The 19,998-nt window shown below is 51.6% G+C and overlaps 1 protein-coding gene across 5 annotated transcripts in view; it reads left to right on the forward strand.

Annotated features, from left to right (window-relative positions):
• Nucleotides 1–19,998, forward strand: part of DAB2IP (DAB2 interacting protein) — a 91,461-nt gene that overhangs the window by 54,409 nt on the left and 17,054 nt on the right. For all 5 annotated transcript variants that reach the window (XM_063144500.1, XM_063144502.1, XM_063144501.1 and 2 more), the window contains 3 exons: nt 13,528–13,672; nt 15,407–15,551; nt 17,667–17,903. In XM_063144500.1, the coding sequence (XP_063000570.1) occupies nt 13,528–13,672; nt 15,407–15,551; nt 17,667–17,903 (527 nt within the window). The remainder of the gene's footprint in view (nt 1–13,527; nt 13,673–15,406; nt 15,552–17,666; nt 17,904–19,998) is intronic.

Consider the following 19,998-nt stretch of genomic DNA (forward strand, 5'->3'; position numbering starts at 1 on the left):
GTCACCTGGAGGCAAAATTTGTGCACCCCAGATGATCACATGAGTGGCAGCTTTCAAGCCATTTCCTTTTCACTCCCTTTTTCTTTTCCCCCTTTTGTACCATGTCAGTTAGAGTCTGCTATCAAGAACTGTGTTGCTGTTTTTAACTATTTTTCGGGCCTGCCATAAGAAATGCAGTTGCACCCCAGTAATTGTCCTTCAAAGTCTAATTGAATGTGCACTCTTCATATTTAGCGTTTGACGGTATCTTATTGCTCACCCTGTCTGATTTGCCTTTTTAGTCGTGGTGATCAAACATGTTGTCCATTAAAGCATCAATTAGTGAAAAGCAGGGGTTTGGGGAGGGGCAGGCGGAAAAGAAAGCCATTATCCAGTCCGACTCTCTATCCGTTATTGACTCTCTGCGCAACTTGCTTCATTGCTAATTGAGCCTCTCCTTGACACGTTTCTCCCAGGGACAAATACTTGAGTTATGTTTAAGGATCAGAGGGGCCGGAGGGGGAGGCGGTGTTGATGGGAGCAGGTCCGTTCTTCAGGCAGGAGGCCAAATAGGCACCTGAGTAACAACTTGGTCCAACTGGGAATCTGGCCCACAGCCAGCAGCTTAATAGGTCCAAGAAGAACCCGTTTTGCCTTCAGGCTGGAAGCTGCAGTACTGCTCTCTGGCCATCTGTGGTGGCGGCGCTGCTGTGCACAGCGAGAGTCCCCAGTTTGAGACCACGCCTGCTGCCTTGTGGAGTATGTAACTTCCTGTAATCTTTACATTAACAAAACGGAGTGGATTATTGTGTCTTCGGGTGCAATCCTACACATGCAAAGGATTGCACCTTTCATTTCCGAAAGAGCCACCCAACTTGCCTGAGCTGAAGGAAAGCCGTAGTGGCCATTCCGAGACAAACGGAATGCCGCCCTGAAGAACCTCAGCGGCAGGGCCTTCCCTGTGGCGGCCCCCACCCTCTGGAGGACCCTCCCTCGTGCGGTTCGGGAGGCTGAAAACATAATATCTTTTAAACGCCTCCAGAAGACATACCTTTTTACACAGGCTTTCCCTGGTCTTTTATATTGCCTTTTAAACTTTTTCATCTTTTAAATTTATACTTGTTGTATTTTATCGTTTTAAATTGTGCACAGCCCAGAGAGCTTCAGCTGATGGGCAGTATAAAAATATAATAATAAATAAATAAATAAATAAGAAGCTAGCCAGTGAGGAAAAGGCACTCCGCATGAGCCCAGCGGCCCTTTTGTGTGTAATGTTTGCATTTACCAGTCCCTCACGTTGAAAATCAGATCTGCAGTTAAACCAGGTGGCTTCAGTTAAGCCCCACGGTGGAAGGGACAGAGGCTCCCCAAAACCCAGGCTGAGTGCATAAAATGGCCACCTGCCATACCTTGGATCTGGAGGAGAGCCCCCCGTGCCCGTATGAGCTCCTGCTGATGCGGAGTTCCCTCCGTATGGTGGGCCCAGGGGTAGGGGGTGTCATACGATTTGAGACAGGCGCCCCAGGAGTCGTGATGATGGGAGCGCTTCTGTCACACTTCCTGCACGTTGTCTCAGCAGTCCTTCCAACAGTCTTGCGAGGTAGGCTGGTGTGATTATCGCTTTATCGGAGACGGGAGGCTGAAACTAGGAATTGCATGGCCTGCCCTAGGGCTTGTGGTTGAGTTTGCGACCAGATCTACAGCTTGTTCCCAAGGCAGGGGCCACATGTCTGAGGACAGGGAAGAAGGGAGAAGAGATATTGTTCGGTTCGCATTCTAATGGAAACAAACCAAATTCTCGTTTCCCGACCCAGCACGCGGTCCAAAATGCAAATTATACCTCGATATCAGCCCTTTTCTAGATTTTGCAATGCAGTTCTTCAGTCAAAAAAAAGGTGTTCCCCAAGACAGCTTCGGCTATTGGGCGGTGTAGAAATGCAATAAATAAATAAATGTGTGTATTGGGGGAGAAATGCCCACAGAAATGAATATACTGGTGAAAATAAAGTACATCAACACATTACATTGGGGAAATTGCTTGCGTATTTCATTAGGCAAGATTCTGTACAAACATGCAGCTGTTGGGAGAAATGCAGGCGGAACCGTGTACCAATTTTCACCGGGCGTTGTAAAAAAGAAACTCGGAGGCTGGTGTGGAAACGGAATGAAAGGAACTTAAGGTTGGAAAAATGAAGGGACTGTGCCAATCTGAAGGGGACTGATCCGTCCATTCCTAGGAGCAGGCCCAGCTTTTCAGCTCTGCAAAGTGGCCGTGTCCCGCAAACCCCCCTCAGCTGTTTTTACCCGGGTGATGTGCTGAGAGTACAACCGTCCTAGGCTTTCTGTTCAGGGCTGTCGTCAAAGATTATGGAGGTCAGGCGTGCAAAGCAATGTAGGTCTTCCAAAGCATGTTCTGCATGTGTGGATCAGGGAGGGGACGCAGCAGGGGGTAGTTGTTGGGGTGAAGCGACAAATGCGTGGCTCGGGGCCTTCGCTCCCGGCATCCACAGCTCCACGGAATTACCCCGGGGGTTTCTCAGGAGTGCCGATAGCGGTGGAGAGCTGTGGTCACTCCAGCGCAGACACGGCACCACGGGTCCTGAGCACGCCGACCACCACTTTGCGATCTCGGGACTCGAGCCGCCGCTTCGCTAGCCTGCGCGAGTCACAGCCGCTGCGTGGCTTCCTCCCTGCCCCCACCCACCCCTGTCCACCCAGAGAGACAAGCTATCTGATCATATTTCTTATAAGAGCCGTTAGTCCAGCTAATTATGACTTTAATCAATTTTACGAGCACACGCGCAGCAATGAGCCCTCCCCTGCTCTTGGCGGTAATTACCTCCTTTGAAGAGGGTGAGTGGCAGCTCCAGAGATAAGTGTGCATCCCCCCCCCCCCCCGCTGCCCTCTACGCCTTCCGCTTCCCGGCGTTGCCTGATCTTGTACACAAACGAGGAGGCATTTTTCTGAGCATCCCCGTTAGAGCCGTTCCGTCTCTTACCAGCCGTTTGTATTCAAGGAGCAGTGAAGCGTTCCCAGCGCAAAAATGTCGTTTGCGTGGCCTCTGTCCTCTGGGACGTTGCGGGGCGATTGCAGCCCTTCTGCCTCTTTGCTTCCCCCCCCCTCTCTCTTTCTTTTGCTGTTTCCCAGGCCTCTGCTTGAGACATGAGTGCAGGGTCAGAAAGTGGTCCCATCTAGTCCAGTGGTCAAATAGTTGCCTCTGGCGAGCTCTGAACGTGGTAGATTCGCTCCTAACCATCATGGCTAGTAAGGAATCACAGCTAAACCAAAGATTGATCCGTCCCACATCCTGCTTCTCACAGGGGACAGACAGATGCCTCTGGGAAGCCCAAAAATAGGACGCAAAGACAACTTCCCTCCTCTGTTGCAGGTCCTCGCCATCATAGGTACGTCGGTTCTGAACATCAACACCACTTGTGTGCGTGTCAATCTCCACCTTCAGAGGGAAAGATCGTCCTAATACCAGGGTCTGGGGATGTACAGTGGGGTCGGGCTTTTGTGCTCCGTTTGTGGGTTTCTTCCAGGGACATTGTAGAATTGCAGGGCTGAAAGGGAGCCGAAGAGGTCACCTAGTCCAACCCCCCCACACACTTTAATGCAGGAGGAAGCTACGGCATTCCAGACAGATGTCCAGCCAACCTCTGCTTAAACAACTCATGTGAAGGAGAGCAGGGAAACCCGGCCCATCACGCTGTCAAACAGCCCTCACTGTTACGATGTTTCTCCTAATGTTTAGGCAAAATCCGCTTCCCTGCAATCCCCACCCATCGATTCGAGTCCTGTCCTTGGGAGCAACAGAGAACAAGTTGCAGCTCATGCAGTGCTGGTGAATTTTGGGGTGCAGGTGCTCATCATGACTGTCCCCACAGCCACACACCCAAGGAGAGTCCAAAAATTCAAGCTGCCACGTTGATCCACGCCAATGACCCATTTCTAGCCATTTTCATCTCCACTGGAAGCCGCTCTTCTGCAAAGTGAATGCGTCTTCATTGCCCAGTCAAGACCAAAATACTTTGGCTTACAACAGGGAACGTAGTATCGTTGGGAAAACCCATTTCCCGCCAGCTATTGTGAGAATTGCAGCTAAGCTGGGAGGCAGCGGGGAAGTCTGAGGTCAGAGACCCTGCTAATAAAAAAGTGGTGGGCTGCATCCCTGTGAGTGCTGCCTCCACTACACCACTGGTGGTTGGTCCCTGTGGGAAGCGGAATGTGAGACAGTCATAGTCTGATCCAGTAGAGCTGGTCTTCTCACCTAACCTGCCTCCCCTCCCTCCCACTTACGCCATGGTTTCTTCTTCATCATTCAGCCCAGAGCATGCATGCCCCCCCCCCCAGTGGGCAGAAGGGCAACCCGGAGCAGTGGCCCATCCAGAGGTGCGGCAGGTACACGCTTCTACATTGGTTAATGATTGATGTGATTTGTCACAGCACACTGGAGGGTTTTTTCTTTTTTTCTGCAGCACGTAGGTTTGTGAATGCTTCCCAAGTCACTCGACTTCAGGATCGGTGCCTCTGCAGGCACCGGATGAGAGGCAGTTGCTCTCCAAGTGGACGGACCAATGGAAAAGACGCACGATACATCTCCTATTGACATCCAGTCCCGGGGGTGGGGGGTGGCGGGGAGGCGATGGCGACAGGGCAACAGCTGGACGGCTGCTCACCGCAGAGCCGCTTACAACCTGCTTCAGCCGACAATGACCCGCCCTCCCTCCCCCAAGCACAGAGGGGGCGCCCCTCCCCGCCCACGGGGCTCCGGGGTGATCTTTGAAATACGCTCTAATCTCATTACCTTTATCAGTAAAAGCCGCTTAAGGTCAGGTCAATCCTATTAATGGAGATTGCCGGCGGGGGGACACACGTATTATTTCAAAGTCAATTTGCTCATCGTCGGTCACTGGCGACAACGGGTGGGCGAGCGAGCTTGTGCCTGGCTTCGCCCGGCTTCTCTTTTTTCGATTATCATCTCCACCGTTGAGGTTTTGCATTTGCCAGCCCGGAGAGCAGGAGTCTGCGGTGAAGGGCACCCTGCCCCGACACAGCGCCCTCCAGAGGTATTGGACGGCATTTCCCATCATGGCGGCCTTCATCCAGCCCCCTGCTCGCGGCAGGTTCTGCAGTGCAGGATGTCGCTACAGCTAGGGTTGTAGGAGAAGCATCTTTTCAGAGTGGCGTTCAGCGGTTTTTCTTCGGTTTGGCCTCCTGGATGTCATTTTGATTCCTGCAGCAGCCAGTGGGCGGATTTTTCCAGGCGCTTGGCACTTTTCCACCCCGCAGTTTTGCGCAGATTCGGCCGTCATTTGCGTACACTGGTTAGAAATGTGCACGAATGGTGCAGAAATTTGCACAAATTGCAGAACCTGCAGAAAATATGCAAAAGCAGTTGCCAGAGTTCAGGGGAAATGCTGCAGCTCTTCTCACAAATGCAAAGTGAGTCGTTCATGCTGCAGAACTCCATCAAATCAAAAAACAGAACTGGATTTCCCAGCAACGGATGTCCTACAGTATCCCTGGGTGGCCGCCCAGCCTCTGCTTGAAAAGCTCCAAGCAAAGGAGAACCCCAAAGAACGCTGCCTGGGCTGGGAGGGGGTGGACCCTGCTGCCCCCCAACATCCCCAAGCCAGAACTTCTACCCTCCCTGCCCCTATGAAGCCATAGAGCTTCCTTGCTTATCACGCTGGAACTCAACTACCAAAATGGATGGGCGCGACAGATCCTGGGCAGATGAGACAAAGGACTTCTTCTGAGGGGAGACATGAGAGCACTCTTCAAGGACTTAAAAGGTTGTCACACAGAGGAGGGCCAGGATCTCTTCTCGATCCTCCCAGAGTACAGGACACGGAATAACGGGCTCAAGTTACAGGAAGCCAGGTTCCAGCTGGACATCAGGAAAAACCTCCTGACTGTTAGAGCAGTATGACAATGGAACCAGTTACCTAGGGAGGTTGTGGGCTCTCCCACACTAGAGGCCTTCAAGAGGCAGCTGGACAACCATCTGTCAGGGATGCTTTAGGGTGGATTCCTGCATTGAGCAGGGGGTTGGACTCGATGGCCTTCTAGGCCCCTTCCAAGTCCACGATTCTATGATTCCCATTTATGTACAGAACTCGCTTGCCACACTGTGAGGTGAGAAGCCTGGGCTTAGATGGCTTTAGAAGCCCAATTCAACCAATTCAAAAGACCCATGGATAGCTACACAGTGACAGGATAGCAGCAGTGGTCAATTTTGAAGGCTCCATCTGATTGTCTCCATGGCCTCCGCACCCCCAAGGAGAGTCCAAAGCTTCAGGCAGCCCTATTGATCCATATCAAGGTACCGGTTCTACTACTTTCAGCTCCACCAGGAGCAGCTCTCTTGCAGAGCGAGTGGGGCTTCCTTGCCCATTCGAGATGAGGCCGCCCCCACATACTTTGCATAAGTACAGGGGGAAAAACACACCCATCAGCCTCTATGAGGGTTGGAGCTAAGCTCAGGGGGGACGCGGAAGCCTGAGGGGCCTGGCAGGTGATGTCAAAGTCCCTGTTAATCAAAGAGTCCTAGTGATGTGTCCCTGTGGAGCCTGGTTCCACTACACCCCTGGATAGCAGTTGGGTTTGGCGGGGGGGGGGGGACGGCAGCAGAACCTTTCCAAACTTTGGGAAGTGTACGTGCCGCCTAAGTGGTACACTGGGCGCCAGCGTGCCCCAGCCCATGCTTTCGGCCCTTGCCATGTACCATTCCAGCCCAGGCCGGGTCCCATTCTGAGAGGCTATTGATGTTTCCTACAGTGGAGGCTGGTGGCTCTAATGTCAATGGGGCAGTGAATCCACTCCAGGTTTTAGTCCGAAACAATCTCAGAACTCTAAAGGAGCTGTCCATGGTGCAGACGCCAACTCGGACTGGTTCTCACTGGAACCTGAAGCAAGTTCATCGCCCTGTTGACACCGGAGCTGATTCATCGCCCCATTAACATTGGAACCACCAGCCTCCTTGTTTGCTAGGATATTTATCTGCCAAAACTGGGTGAATAAAAGGATGGGAAAGGGTGCCGGGGAGTGGGCGGGAGGGCAGGGCAAGTCACCATCCTGCCTTCATCGAGACTCTGGTCATCTCTTCAGAGATTGAACCTGCGGCTGCCGCAGCGAATGCAAGCAAAACGTTCTGCCACTTTAAGTGCTAATAACCCATTCCAGCACTAATGGCCCCGCTACTCATAAAATCTGCCAACTTTGCAGATCCGTTTAAGCCCCCCGAGGGCTGCCGTTGGGACTAGGAAGGTGTCCGCCACCGGTCTCCCCTCCCTCACCCCTGCACAGCTTGCTGCATTCTCCAGGGGGGTGGAGTGGGCGTAGGTTTGTGTGTGTGTTTTTTCCTTTTTCTTGTTTTGCTTCGGAACAGAATTTGGCTGTGGCTTTGTCCACCCCGAAATGTCGCTTTGAAAAATTAAATCTCTTTGAAACATCTCCGTCCCGCCCTTTGGCAGGCTAGCTAACAACGGGAATTAAAATGATCCCTTTAAAACGCAGCCCGCAATATATTTAGGTGGGGGGAAACAACGTCAACAACCAAAACAGCAGTTTTTTTAAAAAAAGTCCAACCATAAAGCAACAGATTGGCAGGAGAGTCAAAGGCAAACGTTAAGAACGGCGTCCGGAGAGCCTCCACCTCCGAGCTTGGGAGCCTCCGGCAGCCTTTCCCTGGCCTTGGGAAGCAAATGAAGGGGTAGAACAGCCCGCGGGGCTCAATTTGGCTCCCTGGGTTCCCCCCAAAGGCCACGCCCCCCAAAGGCCACGCCCCTTCCCCAGCCCCCCCCCCCCACGCCCTTTCTCTCAACCGGCACCCATCTTGTAGTTCGGCTGCCACCGGGGAGAAGGCACCAGCTTGGTTGCCGCCCCCCTAACCTCTGAACGCGGGAGTCCCCAAAGCGGGACCCCCCGATGATGATGTCCGCCTGCTGGCAGATGCAGAGGGGAGCAAGCGGTGCTTGCATGGAAAAATCCAGCTCGTTCATGAGAAGGAGACACTTCATTGTTTCACACGACGTGGGCACCATTCAACGTGCTGATGAATACCTGTCAAAACCTTCCATGGTAAAGGTAGGGGACATGCATCCCCTCCGGATGATGTTGAACTCCAGCTCCCATCTGCCCCATCCCACATGGCCAGTGCTCAGGGATGATGGGAGATTTAGTCCCACAATGTCTGGGACTGGTTCCCCGCCCTTGTTCAATGGCTCGACAGGCCCGGGTTCCTGAAACACACACACACACCCATCATCTCAGCCTTAGCAGTTCTCATTCTGCCCCTTGTCCAAGAGGTTAACGAGGACAGGACCTTCTTGGCTGTGGCCCCCTATATCTGTGGAATGCTCTCCCCATGCAGTGAGGCCACTGGGCACAGCCCAACCGCTGATGCCATTTTGCCCAGGCCTTTCCTCATGCAATGCAGGCTGCTGCCCTTGATTATAGTTTCACCTAGGGATGAGTGGATGAGCGATGTTCAAAAAGGCTAGGATTCTCTGAACGCCGCCTCACTGCGTGCTGGTGCCCAATTCCTGTTTGCATTGGCGATCGCTGCTTGCTCTGCGCAAATAGGAAAATTGTGCAATTCGAGCAGTGATCGTATGAGAAATTTGCACATATTTCCCCAAATTCACACAACTTTCACCCATAGACTAAAACAGGGCTTTCCATCCATAGAGGGAAATTTGTGCAAATTAGGAAATTTGCGCAAAACCAAGCTCAGAAATTTGCGCAAATCGACACCCGAGCAGTTTGAAGACATTGCGGGGGATTTTTGCTCATGCTTGTGTTCAGGGCTTTGAACAAGGCGCACTTGCAAAAATGAAATTCTTCTACATCCCTAGTTTTATCTGTTCTGCTGACTTCAAGGGGTTTCTTTTAATCCAGTTTTGGGATTGCATCCGATCTTTACCAATCGAGACAATTTTCCAAATAAAACCCTGCAGCGAAGACCAGAGATGGCGTTCTCTTTCTTTGGATTTGCAGCTGTGTGTGTGTGTGTGTGTGTGTGAGAGAGAGAGAGAGTGAATGGCCGGCCAGCCACACAGCAGCGTGAGGAGAACATGGTGCGGACCTCAAAGTCTCAGAGCATTTGCCCACAAATAGACTTTGGGTGATGTCCAAAGTAATCTCTGTAATATTATCCTATTTCTTTGAGAGTTGTATTCCCTGCCTTCCTGCTGCGGTTATTTTTTTTTAAGGCAGTTGAATAATATTAAGGCAGGCGCTGAGCGTGGCTTTCTTGCCTAAATCCCCACGTGCAGCCTAGCAATTCCAACACTGGTGTGGCCCTCCCAGGCTGCTGGTGGGCTGCCTTTTCTTTTTTAAAGAAAATACAAACAAACCACTAAATAATTATTAGTGTTGAACTACCGTTACATTTTAAAGCACCACCTGAAGGTTCCTGTATTTATCACCTTATTGGGTTTTTTTGTTTGATTTGTTTTAGGATGGGGGGAATTCAGTGCAAAACGGTGCTGGGAAAATCGTGAAGGGGGAGGTTTCTTGGTGGCACGGAGCGAGAGAGAACCAATCCGCTGTGTGTACAGCCGGATCCTGCTGCAATATTGCAGAATTGGCCCCCACCTCACAGAGGTGAACCATGCAGGGGAAAAGGATGTTTTCAACTGAATGCAGCAAAGGTGGCTTGCGAAATGCCCCCACCTCTTCCCCCCCCTTCTGGAACTGTCTCTCCGTACCGGTGGCTTGGAATTTAAAACAAAACAAAACCCATATTGTTTAGCAGCTACTCATCCCCACCCCTCCCTGACCAAAGGGAGGAAGAAAATCGGATTGAAGAGCCCCTTGAAAGGGGGGCAGATAAACTGAGCCTCTGCGTGCTCACGCTGACGCCAATTGGCCAAGCCAGCCCCATTCCAGCTGCAAAGGGGAGCAAAACTCTTATTTATTATAGTTATTTATTTTAGCATTTTTATCCCGCCCTTTAGCCAAAAAGGCTCTCAAGGCGACTAACAAAAATATTTCTTAAGACAGTCCCTGCCCACAGCCTTGCAATCTTAAAAAAAATGACACGAAAGGAAAGGGGACTGGGAGGGAGGAGGGGGGAGGAAGCAAATTCAGGCATTAGATTCTTAGTTGCAAAGTTCAGCAGTGACTGTTGGTAACTCTTGGCTTGTTTCATAAAATCATAGAATAGCAGAGTTGCAAGGGGCCTACAAGGCCATCGAGTCCAACCCCCTGCTCAATGCAGGAATCCACCCTAAAGCATCCCTGACAGATGGTTGTCCAGCTGCCTCTTGAAGGCCTCTAGTGTGGGAGAGCCCACAACCTCCCTAGGTAACTGATTCCATTGTTGTACTGCTCTAACAGTCAGGAAGTTTTTCCTGATGTCCAGCTGGAATCTGGCTTCCTTTAACTTGAGCCCGTTATTCCGTGTCCTGCACTCTGGGAGGATTGAGAAGAGATCCTGGCCCTCCTCTGTGGGACAACCTTTTAAGTATTTGAAGAGTGCTATCATGTCTCCCCTCAAACTTCGCTTCTTCAGGCTAAACATGCCCAGTTCTCTCAGTCTCTCTTCATAGGGCTTTGTTTCCAGACCCCTGATCATCCTGGTTGCCCTCCTCTGAACACGCTCCAGCTTGTCTGCGTCCTTCTTGAATTGTGGAGCCCAGAACTGGACGCAATACTCTAGATGAGGCCTAACCAGGGCCAAATAGAGAGGAACCAGTACGTCACGTGATTTGGAAGCTATACTTCCATTAATGCAGCCCAAAATAGCATTTGCCTTTCTTGCAGCCATATCGCACTGTTGGCTCATATTCAGCTTGTGATCTACAACAATTCCAAGATCCTTCTCGTTTGTGGTATTGCTGGCAAATACTACAATAGTATTGGCAAATACTACAATAGTGTTGTAGTATTTGCCATGCAGCTTCTTCCAGGGAAGGGAAGGTTGTCAGTTTGGCTGGAATTAAAAACTTCACGCGGCCGCTGGAGACCGGTGTAGTTTCACCAGGCAAGCTAGAAAGAGAGGGACCCTAGAAACGGGGAGATGTTGAGCATGCAGGCAGCATGAGAGCTAGCAAAGGGCACACCTCCTCCTGAAAGCACAAAAAGGAACGGGTTCAGTTTGAGGGGCATTATTTTTCTTCACACGAGTGTGCTGTTCTTTCGCAACCCTCTAACCATTGCAAATATCCTACCAATTTCGGGTGAGAAGGAGCACAGACTCCTCCCGAGGAAGAGGGCTTTTTCCCCAAGCAAGTCTCCGCATTCTGACTAGGCGGCACGCTGCTTTTTAGCCCCTTCAGCCACAGTCTCTGGGACTCCGTCGCCTCCCTGTTCTCTCCGCCGCCCCGTGTACATTTCAATTCCGATCGCCGTCGCGGCCTGACGAAAGGCGCTGATTCTTAATTAGCGACGTCCGACCTTGGCTCTGCCTTGCGAGCCACTCTTGTCACTTTCCCAACATACTAATTATCTTGGGAACATTGAGTTTTACAGCTTCTCCTCGAACCCGGGGCTTGGCTGGTCTTGTTGGATGGAGAGGTTGTTGGCCTGGGGTGGGAAAGAGAGAGAGAGAGAGAGAGAGAGAGAGAGAGAGAGAGAGAGAGAGAGAGAGAGAGAGAGAGAGACAAAGCTGGTTAAAGGACAGTGCTGCCGAGATCCTCTTATGGCAGATTCTTCCTCTGAATTGACGTCATGTGTCGGAACGCTTTTATTACTGGCGTGATTCCGAGAACTAGGACTTTGCTGCTGGACTTCTGGACGTGTGGGAGTGCCGTCCTAAGCTTTGCGGTCCTGCCTCCCAAGGAAACGGGACTGACGGTGAACCAAGGAAGGTTCTTCCAGAGATCCATTTCTTGGATGTGCATTAAGTGTGCGTGTGTGCGTGCCTGGGTGAGGAAGAAATGTAGAACGCCCCTCAATCAAGCCGGCAAATCTCATTCCTTTTAATAGCAAGCTCGGGCAGCGAGTGCCGACAGGATCATAGTCAAAACGGGAGCCACTGAGAAATCCTGGGGTTGTATGGCTGGCAGCAGCACACACACAAAATCTTTAAAAAGAAAACAACAGCAGCAGCAAACCAAAACAGCACAATGAGGAATAGAGTGTGTGGGGGGGAATGCAGCGGGGAGGTATGGATGTCCTAAATGAGAGCCTTGGTTTATGCTGCAACATTTTGTTGCAGTTCTCACTTGTATTCTGTTTTATTTATTGCATTTGTATACCACCCCATAGCCGAAGTTCTCTGGGCGGTTCACATTCTGTCATAGTGCCCCTCCTCACATGGCTCTTTCTGCCTGCAACTATAGGAGCGGCCCTCCGTCAAATTCCCTTTCCCCCAAGATCTGCGGTGGGGAATGTCTCTGCCTTCCCCCACTGCAAGGGAGGCCTCTGGGCCTTTGAGATACTGGAAACCATTGCACCAGTCTCTGCACTCTTCTCACAACTATTTGCATGAAGTCAACACCCCTCGGTCTCGGCAAAGGGAGCCATGCTTCAGAGGCCGAGAAATACGGAACTGGGTGTGTATTGTATTTGCCTAGGCCTCTCTGTGATTTGGCTCAGGGGCTTCTGGAACAGGATGATGTTTTCATGAAAACAAGTCGTCGTCGTAATCCCCACGATTCTCTCTCTTCTCTGCGGCTGTCCCAGTAATGTAATGCTTCAAATATGTGGCAGGATTCCACCATTCCACAGGCCAAGATGTGGGGTTTTTTTTGGGGGGGGGGGCTGGTCAAATGCCATCTTTCTATGGAGTTCCTTAGCTGATTTAATTGCCAATATGTTCCTCTGTTTTATTTCGCCCTGGTGTTAACTTTCGGTGAATTCATCATTTCTGACAGTTCGGGTCATTACTTAACTTCCTCCCCCACAAGATGGCTTAGTCCTTGAGGGTCCACCGTCCTTGCAAGGCCTGGGGCATTTAAAAGCTACATGGTGGGCAGATATCCAACAGGTGTGTGTTTCCCAGCATGGGGGTGCAGCTTCATCAGTTGAATTTCTGCCTGACATGCAGCTGTTTGAGTTCAGGGGGAAGAGTCTACCCAACCCTGATGTCCTCCAGATGTTTTGGACTAAATTCCCACCATCCCAGACCATTGGCTATGTTTTCTGGGGCTCATGGGAACTGGAGTCCGATACATCTAGGGGTAAAAGCTGCCATGGAACATAAATCCCCAGGAATAAGTGGACGAGAACAGAAACCGCACCTGGGAAACTACTCCATCTGTGGTTGGGGGGCAGGAGGCGGGCCCAGGGAAAGGGGGAGTGGCCTTCCAGGCAGTGGAGGGTGGTGGCTCCTATGTCAGTGGGGCGGTGAAGCCGTTCCAGGTTTCATTCGGAACGCTAAAGGAGCTCTTCGAGGTTTTTCAATCCCTCCTTTAGAGTTCTGGATGGTTCTGACAGAAACCCGGAACGGATTGACAGCCCCACTGACATCGGAGCCACCAGCCTCCACTGCTTGCAGGATGTGTCCCCAGGTCTGAGTTTCTCCCCACTTGCCGTCGAAAGGTCTCATGACGCCCACTGCTCACTGCAATCTCCTCCTCCTCTTCCTCCTCCAGGATTTCTTGACCGACCTCATGATGTCCGAGGTGGACCGCTGCGGGGAGAACGAGCACCTGATTTTCCGGGAGAACACCCTCGCCACGAAAGCCATTGAGGAGTACCTGAAGCTGGTGGGGCAGAAGTACTTGCAAGACGCCTTAGGTAGGGTGGCGGAGAGCCGCTTCCTCGCCCAAAGGGGGGATCCCAAAAGCCGGCGTACTGCTGACCCTAAAAAGTGCCTTCATGGGTCAGGACCACAGCCCGGCTTCCCTTTTGATGGCTTTGGGAAGCCCAGGAGCGGAGGGTACCAGCCCTCCCTATTTGTAGGTAACTCAGTAAATAGAGATAAATAGAGATAAACTACCACTGAATATGGAAGTTCCATTCTGAGCTATCATAAGAACATATGAAGAGCCCTGCTGGGTCTGGCTGAAGGTCTGTCCAGCCAGCCTGTAGCCAGTGTGGTGTAGTGGTTAGAGCATTGGACTGGGATTTGGGAGACCCAGGTTCTAGTCCCCACTTGGCCCTAGGAACTCACTGAGGCACTGTGGGCCAGTCACTGACTCTCAGCTTAACCTACCTCACAGGGTTGTGGTGAGGATAAAAGGTAGAGGAGGAAAAGGACTGGGGAGGCCCCGTTGGGGTCCTTGCAAGAGGAATCAAAGGGTGATATAAACATAATAATAAATAAAAATAGAACCAGGTAGCTCCAGAACACTCTCAAGCAAGGCGTTGAAGGCATTACCCTAGCGATTTGTACTTTAAGGTAAACTGCTTCTGGACATGGAGGCTCCTTTCCTAACTGTAATGGCAAATAACAACCACAGGCCCCTCCAGCCCCATCTCGTTGGAGAGCTCCTTTAGAGTTCTGTCTGGTTCGGATTCACCGCCCCACTGACATCAGAGCCACCCGCCCCCACTGAGAGCACCCCGAAGGGGCGTCTGGTGTGGCTAACCACATGCCTCTGGGGAAACCACACGTGGGACACGAAGGCAACGCTCCCCTGGTGTGTGTTTGTCCCCTAGCGCCCAGCACCCCAGAACACCTCATACGAAGACAAAAAACACGGGAGGAGACCCAGCGTATGAGCTCTGGCCCACAGAGGACAAATCTTTTAGGATGCATGGAGCTTCCAGGAGAAGAGGAAGTCTATCTCTAAATGGTCTACTTCCCAACGTCAGTTTAATGCACACGAAGGGCACATGTAGTGATCCTCGTACCTGAATTGCACCACTTCTGATTGCAGACTGGTTGAATGCTTTTGCAGGGGGTAGGATTCTTTGTATGAAGAAATCTAGCAGGGCAGGGAAGTTTCATTATTTACGTGGTGGCTTGAATGGGCAGAGCTGCAGGAGGGGGCCACCGTAGTCCCCCTGGGACCCTGAGTTAAACCTCCTGGCTCATGGGAGTCCCAACAGAATTTCCCCCGCCCCCCCCCCCCCCCGGACCCTTTTCTGTGTTTGGAAGAAATAACCTCACCTGGTTGCCTTCTCACTGGGAGGCAAAAGGCGCCACACATAATCCAGCCGCTCCGTCTTCCTGCAGGGCTGAGCTATTTAGTGCCTCCCACCCACCCGGCTTCTCCCCTCTCTCATGAGCAGGAGCAGAAGTTGGTATCCTAAGAAAGAGCTCCTTGTTTTGCTCTTTTCTCATGTTCAGCGTCCCCGTATCTGTTTTCTGAGATACAAGCAGGAGTCGTCCGCCCGCTTCCAAATGTATCTCTGCAGTCATGAGGGCCAGTCACTTGCTTTTTAAAACCAAAAAACAAAGGTAAAGGTGCGGCTCTCAGGAAGCGAAACTCTGCGCGCGTCTTGCCCTTGCTTCGGACGCCCGCGGAATCGCCGTGCGCCCCCAGCGCTCAAGGTGTTCTTTTCCTCGTTTTTCGATGCTTCTAGGCGAGTTTATCAAGGCGCTGTACGAGTCGGACGAAAACTGCGAGGTCGACCCTAGCAAGTGCTCGTCCTCGGACCTCCCCGAACATCAGAGCAACCTGAAGATGTGTTGCGAGTTGGCCTTTTGCAAAATCATCAACTCCTACTGGTCAGTAAATCCTGCTGCAACCAACAAGGGCAGAGAGGGAGGGGCGAGTTCTTTACATAAACAGAGGCCGGGCTCTTCTCATTTCCTCCAAGACAAAAGTTTTCCTCCGGGAAAACCCAGCTGATGAGTTTACCTTCACGGAGCAACATTGCGCTTGTATTCCTGTAAGCAATTCAGGTTTTTGTTCCGTTTTTAAAGTTGTGACTTTTTAAAAAATCATCTCTGTCAAGGGAGGGTGGAGCAGTTCTAAAAAGAGAAGTGCCTGAGTTACAGAGGTGGGGGAAGGTTTCTCTGTACCCGCTCAGGAGTTACGGTGGTTTCATTTAAAGGAGGGTCATGGCCAGAGATTAGAGGGGTGTGTGTCTTGCTCAGTGGATAAATTGCAGCCTTCCCCCAACCTGCGGCATTCCGGATGTGTTGGACTAAAGCTCCCATGATCCACAGTCTGCAACTGTGGATCATGGGAGCTTTAGTCCAACACATCCGGAATGCCGCAGGTTGGGGAAAGCTGGTATAGTCTAAGGAAAGGCGAGGGGGCACAGAGCTGCAAGGAAGTTGCCAGCTGTCCTGAAAAATAAGTACGGGGTGCATCTATTTCCTTTTCAAGACTGAGCGCGGCTGCACGGGGTTGCTGTTCTGTTTGCAGTGCCGGGGACACCCGCGCCTCCGTAAGGCACCTGCTACTACGTAATGCTGCCTGGTGAGCCTGTTTGTTTTAAAAAATGTGTGGCACTGTCTCAGAGTCAGCCTAACAATAGCCTGGGAAATGCGCCCAAGGGGAAAATGGTGGAGAGAGCCGGCCGACGGATGCGGGGACGCTGCTCCTCGCTCAGGAAGAAGAAGCCAGGGAGGCAGCAGCAAAGCCGCCAAGAATCACTCCATTCCTTGTCTGAGAATTATTTAGATACAGGTGCACTTAGATCAGTCTTTCCCCAGCCTGGCCCTCACCAGATGTTTTGGATTTCAGCTCCCATCAGCCCCCAGACAATACAGCTGTCGTTAAAACATTGGAGAGTACCAGGCAGGTGGAGGCTGGTTTAGATGAATCCAGAGGCAGTTTGAGGGATTGTCTTGGGCACCAGCACAAAATGGCTGCTGCAGGAGGCGTGGCAAATGGCAAGCAACCTGCCCAAAAGTCTGAGAGCACAGCAGAGGTGGGGTCTGAGCCCCTGCTCACTAAACGACAACACCAGCAAAAAAACCTATTTCACAGCAATCTTAGCTGTAAGAAAAGGTGTGAATTTGAAAATAAATAAAAAAATTGGGAGGGGTGGGCCACCCTGGCATGTGCGCCCAGAGAGGGCCCATCCATACCCCCTGCCTCACTTTGCCTGCCCCTGGAATTGGCTAAAATAGGACCCCATTGATCATTCACTCATCATACACACGTACACATACATATATTCTTAACACAAGTACCAATGAAAACCACAGGTAAATAAAACTCACTCGGCTTGCTGGCTGAGATTTCTTTAATTGGGTGCCACTCCTGTGAATATCAATAAATAGTTAGATAGATAATCTTGATCATCTTCCAAACAACCCTGCCAGGCAGCCCAATGTATCCCTGAACAAAGCTGCCTTGCCAAGATTTCCCCAATGATTTTATTTATTTATTTATTTATATTATTACATTTATATACCACCCCACAGCCGAAGCTCTCTGGGCGGTTTACAACAATTGGTAAACATTAAAAGTATACAAAATTTTAAAACCATCAAAAACACAAAAAACAGTATAAAAACAACAGTATCCATTTAAAAACAACAATTCTGGGGTCCATTAAAAACAAACTTAACGTTGTTAAATGCAGCTTTTGCCAACCTGATACCCTCCAGATGTGTTGGACTACACCTCCCGTCATCCCCCAGCCAGGACGGGCATTTTCTGCTCGTTTCCGGGGTTGTTTTTTTAAAGTGCCAAAGCCCTGTGGCACAAGTGGCGGTGTGCTGTGAGTGCAATTGGATGCTGGCCAGCGCTGCGAGTGGGCCGAGGATGATGGGAGGTGCAGTGCTGGCGGACGGGACCCATCTTCCACCTGAATCCTCGCCCGCGGGGGCAGCGGGGAGGTGAACTCCTGAGTTGCCTACCTTGTTCCTCGCTTGTCTTTGCAGCGTGTTCCCGAGGGAGCTGAAGGAGGTCTTTGCCTCCTGGCGCCAGGAATGCAGCAACCGCGGCCGCCCCGACATCAGCGAGCGCCTCATCAGCGCCTCCCTCTTCCTGCGCTTCCTCTGCCCGGCCATCATGTCCCCGTCCCTCTTCCACCTGCTCCAGGAATACCCCGACGACCGTACGGCCCGCACGCTGACCCTCATCGCCAAGGTCACCCAGAACCTGGCCAACTTTGCCAAGTAAGCCTGTCGCTCGCGGGGCCGGTCTTGTCGGGGCGCCGCCTCGGGACCCGGGGCTGTGTGGACGGCTCATGCCCTTTGGCCAGCATCCGTTAGGGCCGGCGTCCCACCGATCTGCAATTCTGCCAGTCAGCCAAAGGGGCAAAAGAGTTCTGCAGGCCAGTGAAGAAGAGAAATCGTATCCAGCTGCCTCTTTGCACTATTTAGATTTCAATTCGAACTCTATAATACTAAGGACGATGAACTTACTTGATTTCGAAAGAGCTGCCATCTTTTCTGCATGCAATGGGGGTGTACATGCAAATCCACATCTTCGGTTGTCGGCTCAATGGTCTATATACTCTCTTGTCCCAACCAAAAGCCTTTCCCAAGTCTTCTAAGCTGGGGTATATTTAACTGGAGATTTGAAGGGCACCTTTAGCTAATGGGCATCAGCGTCTTTATAGGAGGGCAGAATGAATGCGTCGCGACATTTAAAGGGGTAGGGGAAATTCATTCAGTTCATAGCAGGATTTCAGGGCTCTGCACCGCGTCAGGCTCAAACCCCAAATCCGAATCGAAGCAGGCCGATTTGTCTAAATGCAGATTGGGCCCAGATGGGGTCAAGGTTTTACGAAGTGCTTTGGGGCACCTCAGCCCGACTCACATCGATGGTGACCTGCTGCCCCCGCCTGCTTGCGGGAATTACCTGACCTGTCTGGCCCCCATAGTTTGCAACCTTAGCCCTACGAAACTATAGAGCCCCCATCTTCGTTCAACATGGCGGCTCTCTTGAGGACGGGGAATTGCCAGACGGGTCAGGTAAATCCTGCAGGCAGGCAGAAGCAGCAGCTTGGTAGGCGCCCGGGAACCCGTAATGGCCAACTCACTCTGGGTGTCCGGAGCACACTTCAAATCCAGATCCGAAGCAGGTCAGCCCAGGCCCGAAGCAGCCTGAGTCGAATCGGAGCTAACTTGGAAACTCCAAATTGGCCTCTGAAGGGAATCGGGGAGGGGGGGGGTCTGTGCACAGCCCTAGAAATAAGTGAGCAGGTGCATTTTTGATAGTTACCTTTTGGTTGTGATGGGATCAACCAACAAGAGAACACCGTGTACCCAAAATTCAGTTTGAGTCCTTTTTCCCCTACACCCCCACCCCCACACGTCTCACAGTTATGATTTTTTAAAGCCCCTGAAACCAAGAGGATCACTTCCGAAAACAGCCGTGCTGTCAGTTTTCTAAACTAAGCCCGGAGGTTCGGGGGAAACAAAGGAGGGGGGAGAGATTTCAAGAAAGCTTCTCACTGGCTTTTGCAGGGAAGCTCTGAGCTGCTTATCCTAAAAAAAAAAATAAATAAATAAAAATGGAAAAGCAGCAAGCATCAGCGAGATGTCTGAAATGCAGGAGGGGAGTTTGCAGGCGAACGCGTCCTCAGGCAAGGTCTGGCAGAGCGCAGGAGAGGCGCAGCCGTGTCACACGACGGGAGGGAATCAGCCCACCTCCGCCGGTTCCCCCGCCCTGCCGGCCGGGCCCTCCTCCACCCCAGCAAAGCAGCGTTCAAGTTGGGCAGCACACCAAGGTCGGGGCGACATTGCCGGGCCTCCGGGTGCACGAGCTGGAGGAGGAGGGCGTGCAATGGCATCTTCTGGGAGGCAATTCGGCTTCAGGGACTTCAAATCTCCCCGCCAAGGCCATTCCGCCGCCCCTCTCCACGCTGTACAGCCCCAGGGCTGGGAAGAGGGGGGCAGGCAGTGGGGCCAGTTGGCAGGGCCTACAGTTTTGAGGGGGCCTACTCCGAGTCACCCTGGGCAAAGTTGCTTGATTTTTCCGTTGTTGATGATGAATCTGCCCAAAGAAAAGCACGTAAAGCATTTCTGGATGTGAAGAAGGGCTGTCTTGTATACATCTTGAATAAAAGTGCTGGCCATTACTTTATATATATATAAATCGTTCTAGTTCGTATGCATTTAGAACTGATTAAAAATGACTTAAGGAGCAGTTTGAAATGGGCCCTACATTTCCTATCTGGACCGGGCCTATTCGCAGCTCTGCCCGGCCCTGTGCAGTGCTTGTTCCTTTTCTTTGCCTCCCTCTTCACTGGCTTCCTGCCCCACA

This window comes from Elgaria multicarinata, chromosome 19, assembly GCF_023053635.1.
Source record: "Elgaria multicarinata webbii isolate HBS135686 ecotype San Diego chromosome 19, rElgMul1.1.pri, whole genome shotgun sequence".
In the NCBI taxonomy this organism is placed as follows: Eukaryota; Metazoa; Chordata; class Lepidosauria; order Squamata; family Anguidae; genus Elgaria; species Elgaria multicarinata.